Source organism: Anas platyrhynchos, chromosome 12, assembly GCF_047663525.1.
Source record: "Anas platyrhynchos isolate ZD024472 breed Pekin duck chromosome 12, IASCAAS_PekinDuck_T2T, whole genome shotgun sequence".
NCBI classification, from domain to species: domain Eukaryota; kingdom Metazoa; phylum Chordata; class Aves; order Anseriformes; family Anatidae; genus Anas; species Anas platyrhynchos.
In genome coordinates, this window is record NC_092598.1 from 1,314,431 (window position 1) to 1,331,679 (window position 17,249).

The 17,249-nt window shown below is 67.2% G+C and overlaps 3 protein-coding genes across 4 annotated transcripts; 1 reads left to right on the forward strand and 2 right to left on the reverse strand.

The window, feature by feature from the left end:
- GAS8 (growth arrest specific 8) lies at positions 1-7,694 on the reverse strand. The gene is made up of 11 exons (XM_038185338.2): positions 7,471-7,694; positions 7,057-7,146; positions 6,036-6,233; positions 5,660-5,866; positions 5,068-5,122; positions 4,332-4,537; positions 3,906-4,073; positions 3,457-3,543; positions 2,057-2,266; positions 534-599; positions 1-269 (listed from the first exon to the last, which is right to left on the reverse strand). Exons 1-11 carry the CDS (start codon positions 7,471-7,473, stop codon positions 120-122), a joined length of 1,440 nt encoding a protein of 479 aa, XP_038041266.1. The 5' UTR covers positions 7,474-7,694; the 3' UTR covers positions 1-119.
- A 282-nt stretch (positions 7,695-7,976) lies between these two features.
- Positions 7,977-10,749, forward strand: DBNDD1 (dysbindin domain containing 1). 2 transcript variants are annotated; one of them, XM_038185342.2, is made up of 4 exons: positions 7,977-8,149; positions 9,749-9,895; positions 10,026-10,166; positions 10,239-10,749. In XM_038185342.2, the coding sequence occupies exons 1-4, from the start codon at positions 8,119-8,121 to the stop codon at positions 10,397-10,399; spliced, it is 480 nt and encodes a 159-aa protein (XP_038041270.1). In that variant the 5' UTR covers positions 7,977-8,118; the 3' UTR covers positions 10,400-10,749. The 2 variants fall into 2 exon arrangements, with proteins under 2 accessions (XP_038041270.1, XP_038041269.1); XM_038185341.2 differs by having other exon boundaries at positions 7,982-8,149; positions 10,026-10,749.
- Positions 10,750-11,084: 335 nt separating this feature from the next.
- DEF8 (differentially expressed in FDCP 8 homolog) lies at positions 11,085-15,655 on the reverse strand. Its single transcript, XM_038185340.2, has 10 exons — positions 15,345-15,655; positions 15,116-15,265; positions 13,521-13,662; positions 13,284-13,448; positions 13,071-13,198; positions 12,770-12,883; positions 12,350-12,430; positions 12,109-12,249; positions 11,859-11,968; positions 11,085-11,737 (listed from the first exon to the last, which is right to left on the reverse strand). The coding sequence occupies exons 1-10, from the start codon at positions 15,561-15,563 to the stop codon at positions 11,635-11,637; spliced, it is 1,353 nt and encodes a 450-aa protein (XP_038041268.2). The 5' UTR covers positions 15,564-15,655; the 3' UTR covers positions 11,085-11,634.
- Between the last annotated feature and the right edge of the window lie 1,594 nt (positions 15,656-17,249).

Genomic DNA, 17,249 nt, shown 5'->3' on the forward strand with positions numbered 1-17,249 from the left:
AAAAAAAAAAAAAATCACCTTCCTTGGGGTGGGATGCTGGTGGTGTAAGGCAGGCACAGCCCTGCTCCCTGCCCCAGGAGCACCCGAGCACAGCCAGCACCCATGGGTGCTGCCTGGTGTCATGTGGGCACCGCCACGAGTCCCGCGGGGCCCTGCCCCAACGCCTGGCCCAGCACCGGGCTCTCCAGGGGCTTGAAGCCCAGGTTGTCCAGCGGGATCCCAAAGGCGGTCAGCTTCGCCTCCAGCGTCTGCAGCATGTCGTTGTGTGCCTGGAAGAGAAACGCTCCACGTTCTGCTCTGCCAGCACAAACCCCAGCCCAGCCCCTCCTTGCCAGGGTCCCTGCAGCCCCCTAAATGGTGGGCACCCCCAAACCAGCCTTGCTTTGCAGGGGAAAGTCAGGGAATTGAGAGCAACGCAGCCCGGGCCAGCACTGCAGGGCATGAAGCAGCTCAGCTGGCCTGCTGTGAGTTCCCTTCCCTCGGAGCGAAGCCAGCCCCAGGGCTTACACCGTGTGCCCAGACCCCTTGCTCACCTTGCAGACTCGGGCCAGCTGGAACTGCAGGTCCTCGATGGTGGTGTTCTTGGAACCGAGCACGTCCTGCAAGGGAAACGGTGCGTTAGGCTTTGGCTAACCGAGGGCACATCGAGCTGGGGCCGTGCTGCAGGCTGGAGCACGGAGCAGCTGGCAGCAGGACACGGCTGAAGCAGGGCAGCTCGCGGCACAGCCGGGCAGACGGCCACCACCACGTCCCCGTGGGGCCAGCGCTGCCAGGGACAGCCAGCCCCGGGCAGAGGCAAGGCCCAGGGAGCTGCCAGACCAAGAGCATGAACGCCAGCTCAGCCCCGCCACCAGCATCTCCTGCCCTGCTGCAAGCGGGGGCGGACGGCAGCACCTGCTCCCGCAGCACCTCCCCGCCGCCACGGCACCGAGGGAATTACAGGGAGAGCCTCCCCAGGAGGGCGCCGGTGGCTGGAGGCAGCTGAGCAAAGGAATTCAGGGACCCCAGCAGCTGAGGGTGACAGCGGCGCCTTGACGCCTTCCCAGGAATGTTTCCCAACGTGCTGCTGTGGCACCTGCTGGTAGGTGGCACATCTGCTCTGCTGTCATACCCACTGGGAGCCTGGGGCTGCTGCCGTGCTCATCCCTAAGGTGCCCCGGCACGGGGGAGACCAGGAGCACCACCAGCACCCAGCACAGAGGGCCCTGGATGGGGCAGGTGGCACAGAGTGAGCAGGAGGGTGCCAGGGAAGCAGAGGCCAAGCTGGGTTGGGAACCTGCATCCCGTCTCCAGCCCGCCTGAAACAAATGCTGCTCCTCCAGTTACTGCTGCTGCACGCTCCAGGAATGTGGGTCTCCGAGCCGCCGCACCGTGCTGAGGCTTTCTGCATTGGTATTTTTAGCACGCCAGACATCGCAGAGCCTCTGGGATCCGGTCTGCACCGCCTCTGCAGCCAGAGAGGCCAGGAGAGGAGCACGGGCAAGGCTCAGCAGCGGTGGCTCCCCGCAGTCGGGGCACCCCAGGTCGCTCGCAGGCCCCGCACGCAGCCTGCTGCTCAGCGCTGCATCGGGAGCCACCTGCCAGCACAGAACCCTGGTGAGCACCGCTCTGCCTGGGGCCATCCTCCTTCAAACAGACTCCACCTGAGGGAGAGATCAGCGCCAAACGCCTACGCCCACATGCCTCGCTCTCGAGGGAGAGCTGGAGTGCCCTGCGGCACCGTGCACAGCGCTGGGAGTGTCGGGAACGAACTGACACGACAGTTACAGGACCTTCACGTGGGGCTTTCAGCACCTGAGCAGGCTGAGGTGCTTGTCACAGCATCCCAGGGCTGGGGACTGGCTGTCCGGGCAGATACCCGCAGTGCAGGGAGGACAGGGACTCTGTTTCCTGCCACACAGCCTGGGTCTGCCCTGGCACTGCCTGGAACGAAGCCCCTCAGGCACCTGGCCACGCTCACGCACTCCAGGATCTGCCCCAGAGCAGGCTCTGCCCCTCAAGAGCCAGCCCTGCTGGGAGAACAGCCTCTGTGGGGCCCTGCAGCAGCGCACGGTACCTCCAGCTTCTGTGAGACCAAGGAGAGGGCGCCCGGGTCGAGGTTGGAGGCTGCAAAGACCTCGCTGAGCTCCACCTCCTTCTTCTCCAGGACGTCGAGGAGTCCTTTCAGCTTGCGCTCCAGGAGCAGGTTCTTGAAGCCCGTCTTCTGCTGCACCTCGTTAATGGCTTTGGTGAACTTCTGGTAGAGCTCATCTCGCTCTGCCTGCACCTGCTCCGAGAACATGGCACGGCTTCACACCGCCCCCGGGACCCCCCCCGGCAGCCACCCAGGGCTGGGAGCAAACAGGCCGTGCCGCTCAGCCCTGCCTGCTCCAGCGAGAGCCGGGCTGTTCCCCACAGCACCTGCACCCCGCGGGGAACACAGGTGCTGGAGCACAGCTCCCCCCCTCCTGCTGTGCTGGCACCACCTCGGCACCTGCAGCTCTGCTTCCTCTGTCCCCTGGCACAGGACACCCCCCAGCAGCAGGGACCCCACCCCATCCATCCATCAGCACCTGCCCCGGTGCAGCCCCTGCTACTCAAACCCTGGCATAGCCCAGCTACTTCTCCTCCAAACAGCTCGGCTCCCCCCAAACCTCCCCCTTCCTGGGCCCCTGCAGGGAGAGAATTGGTCCCCGCTGTCCCCCCCCAGCAGCACAGGATCCCTGCTTCATTGGCCTGACCCCGACTCCAGGCTCCCCAGTGCTCTGCCCCCAGGCACTGCTTCAGAGCTCAGAGAGGGCCTGCGGCGTGCAGGGGTCTCTCCTCCTCCCCTTCCTGCAGCTGGCAGGAGTCCCCGGCTCACAGCTAGTTAATAAGTGTCCTAATTAGGATTTCTCCTCCAAAGCCTATTTCTGACTGCACTGAATACGTTGCTGCCTTAATGATGGATTGTTAACGAGGCCTCAGATCAATGTTCATATTCCTGGGGATTTCTACGACTTGCAAATGAGCTCTGTTCTGCCTCAATACGTTTATCTGGGTTAGCTGGAAGGGAGAGGCTGAGGCTGGGGGGATATTCTGACAACAATATTCCTTGAAGAGGCTGCACGGCGAGAGGGGAAGCGGCACCCACGCACCAGCAGGACGAGGGAGCCACCGCCCCCGGCTCTCCCCGCTGCAGCGGGAGCCCCTCCATGCGGATCCTCTCGTGACCCAGCCTGTCACCAGCGGGCCAGGAGGGGACCATCAGCACACGCATGATTGCTCAGCGAAGTACAAGGCCGGGCCTGTCTGCTGAGCACGAGAGATGCCAAAGCCGCGATAAGCTCTGCTGGAAGCGGCAGCTAACACGCAGCTCCAGATCAGGGCTTTGGAAAGCCCTTTGCTAAGCGCAACGTAGGCACCGCTGCTAAGTCCCGGTGCCTAACCCTGTGTAAAGAGGGAAAGTGGATGCCCAGAGCCACCTGCAGCTCTCACCTTACTGAACCGCTGCTCCAGCACCTCGTGTTCCCACTGAAGGTCTTTCAGTTCCTTCTGGATGACTTTCAGACGGGCTTTTGTGTTCTGCGAGTGGGAAGGGACAGTTAAAGAGTGCAAGGTTCTCCAGGGGGTGGTATGTGTTCTGGCAAGGGAGGAGAGAGACCAGCAAAGGGAGAGGGGTGAGAAAACACAGGCTGCGCCCACATCTCCCTCCCCTCTCTGCAGCAGGGGCTGCTCCTCTCTCTTCCTGACAGAATCCTGGAGTCCCACCTGAGATCTTGCACACAACTAAGCTGAACGGGACTCGGAGGCATTTGCTCAGCAATCTGGCCAACCAGCCCTCTGCTGAGCGGCAGAGGTCACTGCTGAGCGACTCCACTCCAGAGAACAGCCGCAGTGACTCAGGGAAGAAGAGAAAGGGGCTCCCAGCAGGGCTGGAAACTCACCGTCAGAGCCTCCTTGTCCATGTCATAGTGGGCCAACTTCTTCTGCATCTCAAACACCTGCTCCTGGGTCTGCTGCAGGGTCTCCTGCTGTTGCTTCTTGTGGAGCAGCAAATCTGCCTTCTCCTTTTCCAGCTGATTCTCTCTCTTCTTCCTCTCCTCCATCTGCTCCTGTTCTTGGGAAGAGGAGCGCTGGCTCCTGGAGGGGCTGTGCAGCAGGGTCTGCCCAGCTCCTCACGCTGCCAGGACACCCTCCCACTGCCAGCCCGGCAAGCCACATCTCCTTGTGCACAAGGGCTTTGTGTGTTAATGGTGTGCAGGAGAACAGCAGCACCAGCACCTCCACCAGGGAGCTGGCCAGGTCTGGGTGAGGTCCTTACAGGACCAGCCCCACCACAAGCCAGGGCTGCGGCAGCAGGCAGGCAGTACCTTGAGCAAGTTGATGAGTGCCAGGTTTTTGAGGGTGATATCGTTGTAATAGTTCTTGATCTCACTGAAGGCCTTCTCGTGGTTCTTCATCAGCTCACTGATCTGGTTGTTTTTCCTCTCTTCTACCTCATGGATCTCGGTCTTCCGGCGCAAGTCAAGCTCGTCCCGCAGCATTTGCATCTTCTTGTTGTACTTGGCCTCGATCTCTGGGGAAGCACATGGGGGTAAGGACAGCGAGCACCAGCCCAGCGCGTCCCACTGCAGCATCGCTCGAGGACAAGGCGCTCACTAACAGCCCCACCAGGACACAGAGCGGTTACACTGGGACCAGACTGAGTAGAGCCCAGAAATAGCATTCTGGAAACAGGACATGGAAAAGCTCCAAGTCAGCCCGTGAGAACCTGAAGCGTCCCCTGAGAGGGGTGGGGAGCCAGGGCTTGCATCTGCAAGGGCTCCTCCAGCCAGCAGAGCTCAGCGATGCAGGCTGGCAGCAGTAAGAGCCCTGCCTCCACCCCCAGCTCACACAACAGGTGGCCATCCCAGCCCCATTTCCATGGCACAACCCCACCAAGCTGGGAGTTCAGCTCAGAGAGCGCTGCTGGCCACGCAGCCTGGCAGCCCGTGGGCACGGGGAGCAAGCACTGGCGGGGAGAAGCAGCCCCTTTCTGCTCCACGGAACCAGGAGTGCAGTGGAGCTCGGAGAAGCCTTCCCCAGAGTGCTGACACACGGCCTGACCTTTCACTTGTCTCTCAAAGTCGTTGCACAGCCGCGTGATCTCTTCCTCTTGTTTCTGTGAGGGAGAAGTTCCATGTTAGAGGTGGACAACCCAACCCCGAGGTCACTGCACCGCTACACAACCCAGTCCCTGAGGTTCACGCAGGCCTCCAGGCCAGGCCCAACCATGGGGCTGGGTTCCAGCAACCAGGAACCACCCCAGCAGGCAGCCAAAACCCGTTCTGCTCCCTGGGAAAGGCTCCCACCACGGCATGAACCCCACGTTATTTGAGCAGAGTGGCATGTTAGGTTCTCCAGCTGTTCCCAGGGGTTTTTAGCCACTGCTGGTGCCCTGCTGTAGGAGGGATTTCACAGAAATTGCCCCAGAAAGCCCTCCTCCCTGTTCCCGTGCTGTCTTTCCAGTGCCTATAAGTACATTTGACACTGGGGTCTGCAGGAAACCCCATTCCCACCTCACCAAGACAGCAGAGGAGACAGTCTCCTGCTCACACACCATGGCTGGGAGGGCTCAGACAGCAGCCCCACCACTTCCCTCTGAGGCAGAGGCTCCTCACACGCGGCTCCAGCCCCCGCTGCCCTGCCAGGCACCTACCAGGCGCATGTTTTTCACCACCACCTCGTTGGCCAGCTCTTGCTCCTTCAGCTCCACCTTTAAGGAGCGCATGTCTTTGCGCAGCTCCATCTCCTGGGCCCAGTGATCCTTCTGGGCCCGCCTCATGGACACGGTGCCCTCTGCCTTCAGCTCGGTGAGGTTTTCCTGGTGCTCGTACAGCAAGTGCTTCACCTTCTGCTTGTAAACCTAGAGACAAGCCAGAGAGCAGGTGACGGGCGCCAGCAGGAAAACATCTGAAGCTGGGATATTGGCAGAGATGCTCCTGGCTCGTATCCTGCCCAGCTCCTCCACCCCAGTCCCTCACCTCACGCAGGGCTCGGGGCACGCACACGCCCCAGCCGTTTCATCCTCCCACCTTGATCTCCACTTGGTGCCGCTCCTCCGCCTCCTCCATCTCGCGGTCCTTGTTACGCAGCTCGGCTTTCTTCTCCTCCAGCTGCCGGCGGGTGATCTCCCAGAAGGTGTGAATCTTATCACGCTCCAGCTGGAAGTAGTTGCGCTCTTCCCGCTCCCGATCCAGCTCCTCCCGGAGACGCACAACGTGCTGCCCCAGCTGCAAGGCCAAGAGAAGGAGGCAGGTAGTGGGAAAAGGGGGCCTGGGACAGATGGCTCTTCTCAAGATACCCGTGGTGAGCTCTGTTGGAAACCTGCAGAACACGGTAGCCTCTGCTGGGACAGAGGAAAGGAGGACGAAAAGTGGGGATGGGGCAGGGAGAGCCCAGGACATGACAGTGACCCACTGGCCTCTGGAAAAGGAGTGACAAAACCTCCTCCTACCCTAAGCAGCCAGGGCTTGGCCATTCTGTCTCCCAGTGGCCAGTGACACGTTCTCAGATGCTAGATAGCACTGAGACATGCAAGATCTTATCCTGGGAGCGAGATCGCCCAGGTCAGGACCGTCTCCTCCTGGTTTTTAGGTACCCAGCACAGTATGATCTGGGATGTGCTGAGAGTGCTGCAGGCTGAGCGATCACACGGCTGAGTGCAAGCGCAGCCACCTGTGGAGATGGGCCTGCTCACCCGAGCAAAGCATCAGATGCAGAAAGAAACCGATTCCAGCAGAATTGGTCAGCAGGGTTACTTTCTAAAGGAAACACCACAGAACACTTGTCAGATAATAAGCTCCCATCACAGGCACCTTTCCCGGGACATTTCCACACCAGCAGGTCACTGACACGAGGGAACAGGGCTCCAGGGCTAAGGGACGAGGGCAAAGACGGCGAGAGCCCAAGGAGGGGAGCGGCACGCCATGGAACAGGAGAAGCACGGACACGACGAGGGGGCTGCTCCTGGCAGGCACTGACCGCACCGAGCACCAAGTATCCCCCCCCCCCGCGGCCCCAAAGGCAGCAGCCCCGGGGCCGGGCCGCGCTCACCTGCTCCCTGCTCATCTCCTCGGGGGCCGAGGCGTCCACCACGGCCGGGGCCTTGCCGCCCTTCCCCTTCTTCACGGCCTTTTTGGGCGCCTGAGGAAGGAGAAGGAGAAGAAAATGTAGACGAGGATGAAGATTAAGAATAATTAAGAAGGAGAAGAAGGAGCAGGAGCAGGGCCGCGTTACGAGGGGGGGAAGCTCCGGGGGCAGCGCCCGGGCCCGGGCCAGGCCGGGCAGGCCCGGGGACCCCTCAGCACCGCGCCCGGACCCCCCGGGGCGCCCCCACCGCCGGGCCCCGGCCTCCTGCAAGCCCTCAGGGTCCCTCCAGGAATCCGAATCCGAATCCCGATCCCGATCCCGGTCCCGGTCCCGGTCCCGGTCCCGGTGCCCCCCCCCGGTGCAGGCCCCGGTGCCCACCATGGCGGCCAGGCCGCGGCGCCGTCTCCTTGGCAACGCGCGGGGAAGTCTCGCGAGATTTGCTCGACGGAGGCCCCGCCCCTTAGCAACGGGGGGCCCGGCCCCGGTAACGGCGTCGGGGCCCGGCCCAGCCCCGGGACCCGGCCGTGCCCGGGGCCCCGCTGCCCCCCCGGCCCCCCCCCGGCCCCAGAGCCGTTACCCTGCGGCCTAACGGAGCCCCTCAGTCCTTCGGGAGCCCCTCTCCGCCCCCCGTTTCCCCCAGCTCCCCGCCCCGGTGCGCGCCCCCCCCCCCGGTGCATCCCCGGGGCCCCTCAGCACCCCCGGCCCCACAGCCTGCAGCGGGCCCCCCCCCTCTATCCGAGGCCCCCGCCTCGCTCCCGGTGCCCCCCCCCCTCTCGGTGTGCCCCCCCCCTTTTGGTGTGCCCCCCCCGGTGTGCCCGTTCCGTTTCCCGGTGCCCCCCGGTCCCCCCCCCGGGGTAGGATGAGCCGCCCCCCACCCCCCCAAAGGCCCCGGGCCCGGCCCCCGCCCCCGCACCGCCCCCATCCCCGCCCCCGCCGCGGCGGGCAGGAGCGTGCGGGCTGCGGGCTGGCACCGGGCCCGCCCCGCCCAGCACCGGCACCGGCACCGGCACCGGCCCGGCCCGGCCCATGGAGGCTCCGGGAGCGGGCGGCACCGCAGGTGAGCGGGGATGGGCCTGGGGGGGGGGGGAAAAAAAGCAGCGAAGAGCCCAGCACCGGGGAACCGGGGAACCGGGGGGGGGGGGGGGCAGCGGGGGCCGGAGGGGCTCGGGAAGGGGGTGGGGGGGAAGGGGGGGTGTGAAAAGGGGGGGTGGGTGTGCAAGGGGGGGGGTGCAGGGGGTGTGTCAGGGGGTGCCTGCGTGCACCAGGGGGTGTAGGGGGGGGCTGTGGGGTGGGGGAGCCGGGGGGGGCATGTTTTAACCCCCCCGCCCCCCGTTATTGGGTTTGGGGGGGGTTCACCCAGGGTAGGGGGTGCGGTGTGCCCCTCGCACAGGGGGTGCTGGGGGGCTGCCGCCCGCCTGCAGCGCCTGGGGAGGGGGGGGTGGCCATGGGGTGCAGCCGGGGGGGTCCCCGGTGCCACAGCGGGGGGCACGCAGGTGGCATCGAGTGGCACCCGCGCCCACCCAGCCCTCCTGTGTGTGCCCCGCATGTGGCGCTGCCACCGCCCCCACCACGACCCCGCTGTGCCCTCCTGCCACATTGGGCCCTATAGCGGGGTTGGGGTCCCGTGGAGGTCCCCGGAGCCCCCCCCCCACCCCGGTTGGGGTGGCCGGAGCCCGGTGCTGGCTCACTCTGCGGTTGACGTGAGTCAGCAGCGCGCCCAGCCCTGCCGCCAGCCCCGCTCCTCGCCCCTGAGCCCGAGCTGGGGGCTGGCAGCATCAGGCGGGGGGCACGGGGGGATTGCTGCGGTGGGGAGCAGCTGGGTGGTGCCGGGGGGAACGGGGACGCTGCCACCTCGCTCCGGGCGGTGACACCCCCATGTCACCCTCAGGGGGGCTGTGGTGCAGGGGGCAGCCCCACACCTCCCTGGGGATGGGGACGGGTGTGTATGGGGTTCCTCCTGGGTGAGGAGCGGGGTGGGGACCCGTTTTCCCCGCCGCAGGGAAGGTGGTGGCGGTGGCGGGTGCCCCGTGCCACCGTTTGGGGTCGGGGCAGGTGCACGGGCTGCCTGCTGCCCTCCCTGCCCAGCACCGGGGCCAAATCTCCCTGAAATTCCCCATTCCCCGTGCTGGCTCCTTGGTGCAGGGGCGTTCTGCCCCTTGCCCCATCTTGGGGGGGCAGAGGTGACCCCCCTGCCCCGCTGAGCCCGTCCCCGTGCCCCGTGCCATCTCCCCCAGCAGCAAACCAGGGCCCAGTGGCACAAGGCTGGGGCTGCCCGGGTGCAGCCGTGACACCGGGTGGGTTGGGGGGCTGCCCCACACTTGGGGGGCTCTCAGAGCCAGCCCAGCCCCCCCAGCACCGTGCCGTGTCTGCCCGGCCCCGCCAGCTCCCCCCAGGAGACAAAACGCCTCTTGTCTGGGCTCCGGCCTCCGAACAGGCTGCGCTTTTGTCTCGCCGACACAAAGGGGCTGCGAGGGGCGGGGGGCTGCCGGGGCCCACGGCAGCTGCCTCGGAGCGCTGCCTGTTCCGCGGGGGTCCCGGGGCTGGGGACACGCAGCCCCCTCAGCTGGGGAGCCCCCGGGCGGGCGGTGGGGCTGCAGGAGGGAGCTGCCGGCACTGCCCCGGCCCCAAACCAACGAGGCAGGTGCCGGTTCTGCAGAGCTGGGCAAGGAGACACTGGCCCCGGAGCGAACGGCGGGGACCCCCATCCCTGGGACGGCTGAGGAGACCCCCGACATCCCCGTGGAGGAGCAGGGCGGCATCCCCATCCCCACCGCCAGCCTGCTGCAGGTCACCGAGCGGAGACGTGAGTGCAGCCCCCGCGCCCCTCTCAGCCCCTTGTCCCTCCTCGGGTCCCCTCCCAGCACCCTCGGGTCCCCCCGGGCCCCCATCCCCGCGGTGCCCAGCCGTGCCCACCCCCGTCCCGCCGCCCGCAGAGCCGCTGAGCAGCGTGTCCTCGCTGGAGGTGCACTTCGACCTGCTGGACCTGACGGAGCTGACCGACATGTCGGACCAGGAGCTGGCCGAGGTCTTCGCCGATTCCGACGAGGAGAACGCGGCCGGCGAATCGCCCAGCGGTGATTTTGAACCCCCCCCGTCTCGCTGCCGTCCTCACGGGGGGGCGCGGGCTGAGCCTGCTGTCCCCGCAGGGCTGCACCCGCAGGCCATGCCGCGGGCAGGGTACCTGCGCTCGCCCTCCTGGACCCGCGCGCGGGAGCAGGGCCGGGACAAGAAGCACCTCAGCGACTCGGAGCTGCAGCCGGGCGCCGTGGACGCCTTCCTGGCGGTGGAGCGGCCGCAGCAGGAGTAGGAGCTGCCCCAGGAGGTGGGGACAGGCTCCACGCCGCCGTTCTCCAACCGCATTCCCCACGCCCTGCCCGGGAAAAGCCGTGCGGGGCGAAGGACTCGCTGCTGGGGTGCTCGGGGTGGCCCCAGCCCGCGGGTACCAAGCGATGCCAAAGCCGGTGGCCTGGTGGGGAGGGGGAAACGGCTCCTCCCGGCCCTGTAGCACAAAGGGGGCCGCGCTGCCCGGCCCCCACCTTCCCCCCCCTGTTATGGTCCTGGCCCCTGGGAGCCCTGGCTCAGCGGGGCCGGGAGCCGCACGGTGCCACCCGCCACCACGTAGCAGCTGTGTGTACCGGTAAAACCGAGAGACCCATGGTCACGGCTCTGCCCCGTCACTGGGAAAAAGGGGGGTGCGACCCCCAGATGGGGGGGGGGAGCTGCCAGAGGTGGGGGCGGCGTAAAAAGGAGCCTGTGCTGCCAGCGGGGGGAGCAGGGAACAGGGGGAGCCCCTGCAGGAGCAGCACCGGGCATGGGGCAGGGGATGGGGAGGGGCGCAGGGCAGCCTGCATGGCAGGACAGCCAGACCCCATGTGTGAGGGCCCCCCCCGAGCCCACCGAAGCCCCCCCCCAGCCAGTGACCCCCCTGCTCTGCCAGAAGCAGCCCCCAGCTGGGCTCACGACGGCGGCGCTGTGCAAAGAGGCCACGCTGCTGCGACAGAGACCGGGCGAGTGTTGCAGGAGCGGTGTTGGGGGACAGGACACGGGTGGGTGCAACGCGCAGTGGGGGCTTCCACGAGCAGCAGCGAGCAACGGGGGGGGGCCAGCAGCGTGCAGGACCCCTGCCGTAGTGTCACACACGGGCACTGCCCTTAACTCCCCCCCTCACACCCCCCAACCCCTTGGCCCAGTCCTTCACCATGCTAACGTGTGTCCCACGGTGCAGGGGGAACAAAACCAAGTGGTATTTCCCCCAAACCAGCAGCATCCAAGCAGGTAGTGTTCACCCAGGCAGGGCCATGCACGGTGGCTGCCGGCAGCCCCCCCAGGGCAGGAGGCACCCCCCAGCTCCCGGCTCTCCCCCCACGCACCCCGCCCGGCCCTTTGGGAGCGCGCGGAGACGGAGAGAAATCCAGGGCAGCCTCAGCCCCGTCCTGGCACCCTTGCCCTTCCTGGCAGAGCCCGTTCCTCCTGCTCCGCTGGCACGGAGCCGGGGCCACGGGCTGGGAGCTCGCAGAGCCCACGCCTGGGGCCGGGCCCCCCCTAGGGCTCTGCCTCGGCCACCGAGTCCTGGAAGAGGGACTGCTTCCGCAGGCTGAGCCGGGCGCACTTGGGGCACGTGGTGGAGTTGTCGTAGTAGCAGTCCCTGTGGGGATGGGACACATCAGGGAACGCCGGGGAGGGTCCCGGAGCTGCCCGGACCCCCTCCCACCACCACCACCACGGCACCCGAGGGGAACGCGGCGAGGCACCGGCACCCGGCGTACCTGTGGAAGACGGCGGAGCAGTCGGTGCACACCGAGGTGTGGCTGTCGAAGGGGAAAAGCACGTCGCCCTCCTTGCACAGCTCACACACGAAGCCTTTCGCCTGGCAGCGCTGCGGCGAGAGGGGGCAGAGGGGGCTCCGGTACCCGGATGCTTGGCAGGGACCCCCAAAGACCCCCACGCACGCCCTCCACGTGGCTCTGGCCCCGTGGGGCCGTGCCCAAAGCCACCCCACGGCACGGCCCCGCTCACCTCGCAGTCCAGCTTGATGTGCTTGGCGAAGAGGGTGTGGATCTCGGTCAGGGAGCAGCTCAGGCGCCCGGCCTCGATGTCGATGAGGTCCTGCAGCGAGTACATCTCGTCGTTCTCCACAAAGTGCTGCCGGTCCTGCAGCTGTGGGCGGGTGGGCGTCAGCACCGTGCCCGTCACCGCGCACCGGGGGCCTCCCTGGCCTCGGCCTCTCCTTCCTTCCCTCCCTCCCTCCCGCCCTGACCTGCAGCAGCAGCCGCGCCTCCATCGCCTCCTTGCAGGTGATGAAGTAGGGCTTCATCAGCAGGATGTCCTGGCGCAGTTTCTGCGGGGGGGGGACGGGGCAGGGAGGAGACGGGGACAGGATGGGGACAGGGTGAGATTGGTGAGGGCGTGGGTGTGGGAGAGGGTAAAGATGGACATGGGATGGGGACAGGAACAGGTTGGGGACAGGGACAAGGCCCTGCTGGGTCAGTCCCAGCCCTGCAGCACTTCAGGACCCCCCCACCCTGCCCTGCTCCCCCTTCCCAGCCCCCAGCGGGCGCTGCTGGCCCCAGCCCCCTCCCCGCTTAATGCCATCCGTCCCCCCAGCCCCATTCAGGGGTCCCCATTCCCCCCATCCTTTCCCCCACCCCCTGCCCACCCACGGCCCCGCTGCACTCACCCGGATCTCCACCAGCTCCTCCACGTAGTTGAAGAGCAGGGGGTTGATCTCCCGCAGCTTCAGCACGGGCCGCGACACCATCAGCGCCAGGTACCGCATGCTGCAGCGCGACACCTGCGTGCCCACCACCGTCACCCCACAACCCCGGGAGCTGCCCCCCCAGGACCCCATAACAAAGCCACAGCCCCCCCAAGTCACCTCCACCCACGGACGCATCCCCCAGGGACCCCTCGCTTGGGGCCGTGCCCTCCCAAGTGACCCCCCTTGGACCCCCGCAGCCCCCCCCCAGCAGCACGGGCACCTTGCGGGGCTCAAAGTCCCAGTTGTGGATGGCGCGGGCGGGGACGACGGCCAGGTCGTTCCAGTGGCAGCTGCTGCAGTAGTAGAGGCCGGTGTAGTCGCACTGCCGTGCCTCGCTGGGCACCCCCCCTGCGGCAGCACACCCGTCGGTACCGGCACCCACAGCCCCAGAGCCCCAACGCCCCCCTCCCACAGCCCCCCCCCGGTGCCTTACGGAGGGCGATGGGTGCCCGGCACTCGGCGCAGCGGTAGTCCTGGCTGTCCAGCCCGCTCTCGGGGCAGATGCTGAGCTGGTACTCGGCTTGGTGGCTCACCTTGGACCTGACGCAGGGCTTGGTGACCAGGGGCAGGCACTTGCTGTGGCACCGGTAATAGCACCCTGCGGGCGGGTGGATGTCAGCACGGGGCCGAGGAGGGGATATGGGGGGGGGTATCGGGACCCCAGACCCACCTGTGCAGGTGTACCAGGTCTGGATGAGCCCCCAGATGATGGTGCTGCACTTGTCGCACGTCTGCTTGACGCTCTTGCTCTTCTCCTTGTAGAAGCGGTGCTCCAGCACCACGCGGATGTTGGGCTCCTCCTCGTCGGGGTCCTGAGGGCGGCGGGGGGTCAGCGTGGGCCCCCCCAGAGCCACAGACTCCCACCCTGAGACTCTCAGGACCCCCGCAGGACCCTCAGAACCCCCTCTCCAGGGCCCCCAGGACCCTCAGAACCCCTTCTCCAGGGCCTCCAGGGCCCCCAGAACCTCCCAAGACCTGCAGGACCCCCCAGGACCCTCAGAACTCCCTATCCAGGGCCCCCACGACCCTCAGGACCCCTCCAGGACCCTCAGAACCCCCTTCTCCAGGGTCCTCAGGACCCTCAGAACCCCCTCTCTAGCGCCCCTAGGACCCACAGGACCCCTCTCCAGGGCCCCCAGGACTCTCAGAACCCCCCAGGACCCCCTCTCCAGGGCCCCCAGAACCCCCCCAGGACCCTCAGAATCCCTCTCCATGGCCCGCAGGACCCTCAGGACTGCCCCCACGGCCCCCAGGACCCCCTTGAACCCTCAGAGTCCCCAAAGGACCTTCCAACCCACTCTCCATGGCCCCCAGGACCCCCAGGAACCCCTCTCCAGGACCCCCAGGACCCCCTCAGGACCTCCTTCAGGACCCTCTGATCCACTCTCCATGGCCCCCAGGACCCTCAGAACCCCCCCAGGACTCTCAGAACCCCATCTCCAGGACCCCCAGGACCCTCCAGGACCCTCAGAACTCCTCTTCATGGCCCCCAGGACCCCCTCAGGACCTCCCCCAGGACCCTCCAACCCCCTCTCCATAGCCCCCAGGACCCTCAGAACCCCCCCAGGACTCTCAGGACCCCCTCTCCAGGGTCCTCAGGACCCTCCAGGACCCTCAGAACCCCTCTCCAGAGCCCCCAGGACCCCCTCAGGACCTCCCCCAGGACCCTCAGAACCCCTCTCCATGGCCCCCAGGACCCTCAGGACTGCCCCCACGGCCCCCAGGACCCCGTTGAACCCTCAGAGTCCCCAAAGGACCTTCCAACCCACTCTCCATGGCCCCCAGGACCCCCAGGAACCCCTCTCCAGGACCCCCAGGACCCCCTCAGGACCTCACCCAGGACCCTCTGATCCACTCTCCATGGCCCCCAGGACCCTCAGAACCTCCCCAGGACTCTCAGAACCCCATCTCCAGGACCCCCAGGACCCTCCAGGACCCTCAGAACTCCTCTTCATGGCCCCCAGGACCCCCTCAGGACCTCCTTCAGGACCCTCTGATCCACTCTCCATGGCCCCCAGGACCCTCAGAACCTCCCCAGGACTCTCAGGACCCCATCTCCATGGCCCCCAGGACCCTCAGAACCTCCCCAGGACTCTCAGGACCCCATCTCCAGGGCCCCCAGGACCCTCAGAACCCCTCTCCAGGGTCCCCAGGACCCCCTCAGGACCCTCAGGATCTCCCCCAGGACCCTCCAACCCCCTCTCCATGGCCCCCAAGACCCTCAGGACCCCCCCAAACCCCCCCCCAAGTCCTCCCCGGCCGCACCTGCAGCTCCTGCAGCTTGAGGCGGAGGTGGATGAGGCGCACCACGGCGTCCTTCTGGCGCTCCGAGTGCTCGGGCAGCGCCAGGATGGCCCGCTTGCACTCCTCGATGGCGCGGCGCAGCTGCCGCACGTCGGGTGCCAGGATCAGACCCTGCGGGACGGGGGGGGGGGGACGGCTTCAGACCCCCGGTGCCCCCCCCCAGACCCCGGCTCCCGCTCCCCCCACTCACCACGGGCCGCGAGAAGTGGTCCTCGGCCAGCCCCAGGTCCATGGGGGGCTCCGGGCTCTCGGCGTCCCCCGGGCACGGCTCCGGCCGCCGGGCAACCGACGGGGGGGCACCGGGGGGAGGCTCCTCGGGTCCTCCCCCCCCGGTGGGATTCTCGGGACCCTTGTTGAAGGGGTTGAGGTGAGCCTGGCGGAACCGGGCCAGCTTCTCGTCGTACGCCATCGCCGCACCGGGACCGGCACCGGCACCGGCACCGGCACCGCGCAGCACCGGCTCAGCGCCGCCCCCGGTACCGGCCCCTCCCGCAACACCGGGGCGGGTCCCAACCACCCCCCCCTCCCCATCGCCACTCCCCCCCCCTCCTGCCCCCCCTGGCGGCCGGCGGAGTGCGCAGCGCCCGGGGGGGGGCCCAGCCCTATAAGCGAGCCCCCAGCCCCACCCCGGCCCCCTCGCCCCATGGGGACCCCCTTCGAGGGGGTGGAGCGAGATTTGCGCATTGCTGCCCCCCAGCCGGGCATTATTCCCCCCCCCCTCCAGGGCTGTGCGCCCCCCCCCCGCCATCAGCAGGGACAAAAGGGGCAGCAGGGGGCGCCCCCCGAGCATTGTCCGGGGGGTGACAATGGCTGGGGCACGGCCCCGATGGGTGCTGGTGGTCCCTAACCCACCCCCCCCGTGTCACTGAGCACCCCCCTCCCACCACCAGCCCGGGCCTCCACCCCCCCCCCAAGCAGACACAGACAGGGAAGGAACCGGACAGCAATAAATTTATTGAGTATTCCAAAAAAAATATTAGACACGAACCAGTAAAAAACGAAAAGGGGGGAGGGGGGAGGCCGGGGGGGTCACGGGAGGGGCCGAGCTAACGCAGGGCGAGGGAGGAGAGGGGAGGGGAGGGGGGGGTGAGCAGACACTGAAGGGGCGAGGACGGGGCCCCCCCCCCGGGAAGCAGCGGGGCCGGCGGGCGATGGCGAGCGGGGCCGGCATCACTTGGCGCCCTGCGCCTCCGACTCCTCCTCGTCGTCCTCGTACATCTCGCCCTCCTCCTCGGCCGTGGCGTCCTGGTACTGCTGGTACTCGGACACCAGGTCGTTCATGTTGCTCTCGGCCTCAGTGAACTCCATCTCGTCCATGCCCTCGCCCGTGTACCAGTGCAGGAAGGCTTTGCGGCGGAACATGGCCGTGAACTGCTCCGAGATGCGCTTGAAGAGCTCCTGGATGGCCGTGCTGTTGCCGATGAAGGTGGAGGACATCTTCAGCCCCCGGGGCGGGATGTCGCAGACGGCCACCTTGACGTTGTTGGGGATCCACTCCACGAAGTAGGAGCTGTTCTTGCTCTGGATGGCCAGCATCTGCTCGTCCACCTCCTTCATGGACATGCGGCCGCGGAAGACGGTGGCCACGGTGAGGTAGCGGCCGTGGCGCGGGTCGCAAGCGGCCATCATGTTCTTGGCATCAAACATCTGCTGGGTGAGCTCGGGGACGGTGAGGGCGCGGTACTGCTGGGACCCGCGGGCCGTCAGCGGGGCGAAGCCGGGCATGAAGAAGTGGAGGCGAGGGAAGGGCACCATGTTGACCGCCAGCTTGCGCAGGTCGGCGTTGAGCTGGCCGGGGAAGCGCAGGGAGGTGGTGACGCCGCTCATGGTGGCCGAGACGAGGTGGTTGAGGTCGCCGTAGGTGGGGGTGGCCAGCTTGAGGGTGCGGAAGCAGATGTCGTAGAGCGCCTCGTTGTCAATGCAGTAGGTCTCATCCGTGTTCTCCACCAGCTGGTGGATGGAGAGGGTGGCGTTGTAGGGCTCCACCACCGTGTCCGACACCTTGGGGGACGGCACCACGCTGAAAGTGTTCATGATGCGGTCGGGGTACTCCTCGCGCACCTTGCTGATCAGCAGGGTGCCCATGCCCGAGCCC

What these genes read in the sequence shown, in the direction of transcription:
- DBNDD1 (XM_038185341.2), top strand. Translation starts at nt 8,119, where the DNA reads ATGGAGGCTCCGGGAGCGGGCGGCACCGCAG. An exon ending in GGGAGCGGGCGGCACCGCAG is followed by an intron (nt 8,150 to 9,748) that starts GTGAGCGGGGAT and finishes CCGGTTCTGCAG; the next exon opens with AGCTGGGCAAGGAGACACTG. An exon ending in GCAGGTCACCGAGCGGAGAC is followed by an intron (nt 9,896 to 10,025) that starts GTGAGTGCAGCC and finishes CGCCGCCCGCAG; the next exon opens with AGCCGCTGAGCAGCGTGTCC.
- GAS8 (XM_038185338.2), bottom strand. An exon ending in GGCACCAAGTGGAGATCAAG is followed by an intron (nt 5,867 to 6,035) that starts GTGGGAGGATGA and finishes GCTTGTCTCTAG; the next exon opens with GTTTACAAGCAGAAGGTGAA. An exon ending in TGGAGCAGCGGTTCAGTAAG is followed by an intron (nt 2,267 to 3,456) that starts GTGAGAGCTGCA and finishes TTCTCGGAGCAG; the next exon opens with GTGCAGGCAGAGCGAGATGA.
- DEF8 (XM_038185340.2), bottom strand. Translation starts at nt 15,563, where the DNA reads ATGGCGTACGACGAGAAGCTGGCCCGGTTCCGCCAGGCTCACCTCAAC. An exon ending in GACCTGGTACACCTGCACAG is followed by an intron (nt 13,449 to 13,520) that starts GTGGGTCTGGGG and finishes ACCCGCCCGCAG; the next exon opens with GGTGCTATTACCGGTGCCAC. An exon ending in AGGCGCGGCTGCTGCTGCAG is followed by an intron (nt 12,250 to 12,349) that starts GTCAGGGCGGGA and finishes ACCCGCCCACAG; the next exon opens with CTGCAGGACCGGCAGCACTT.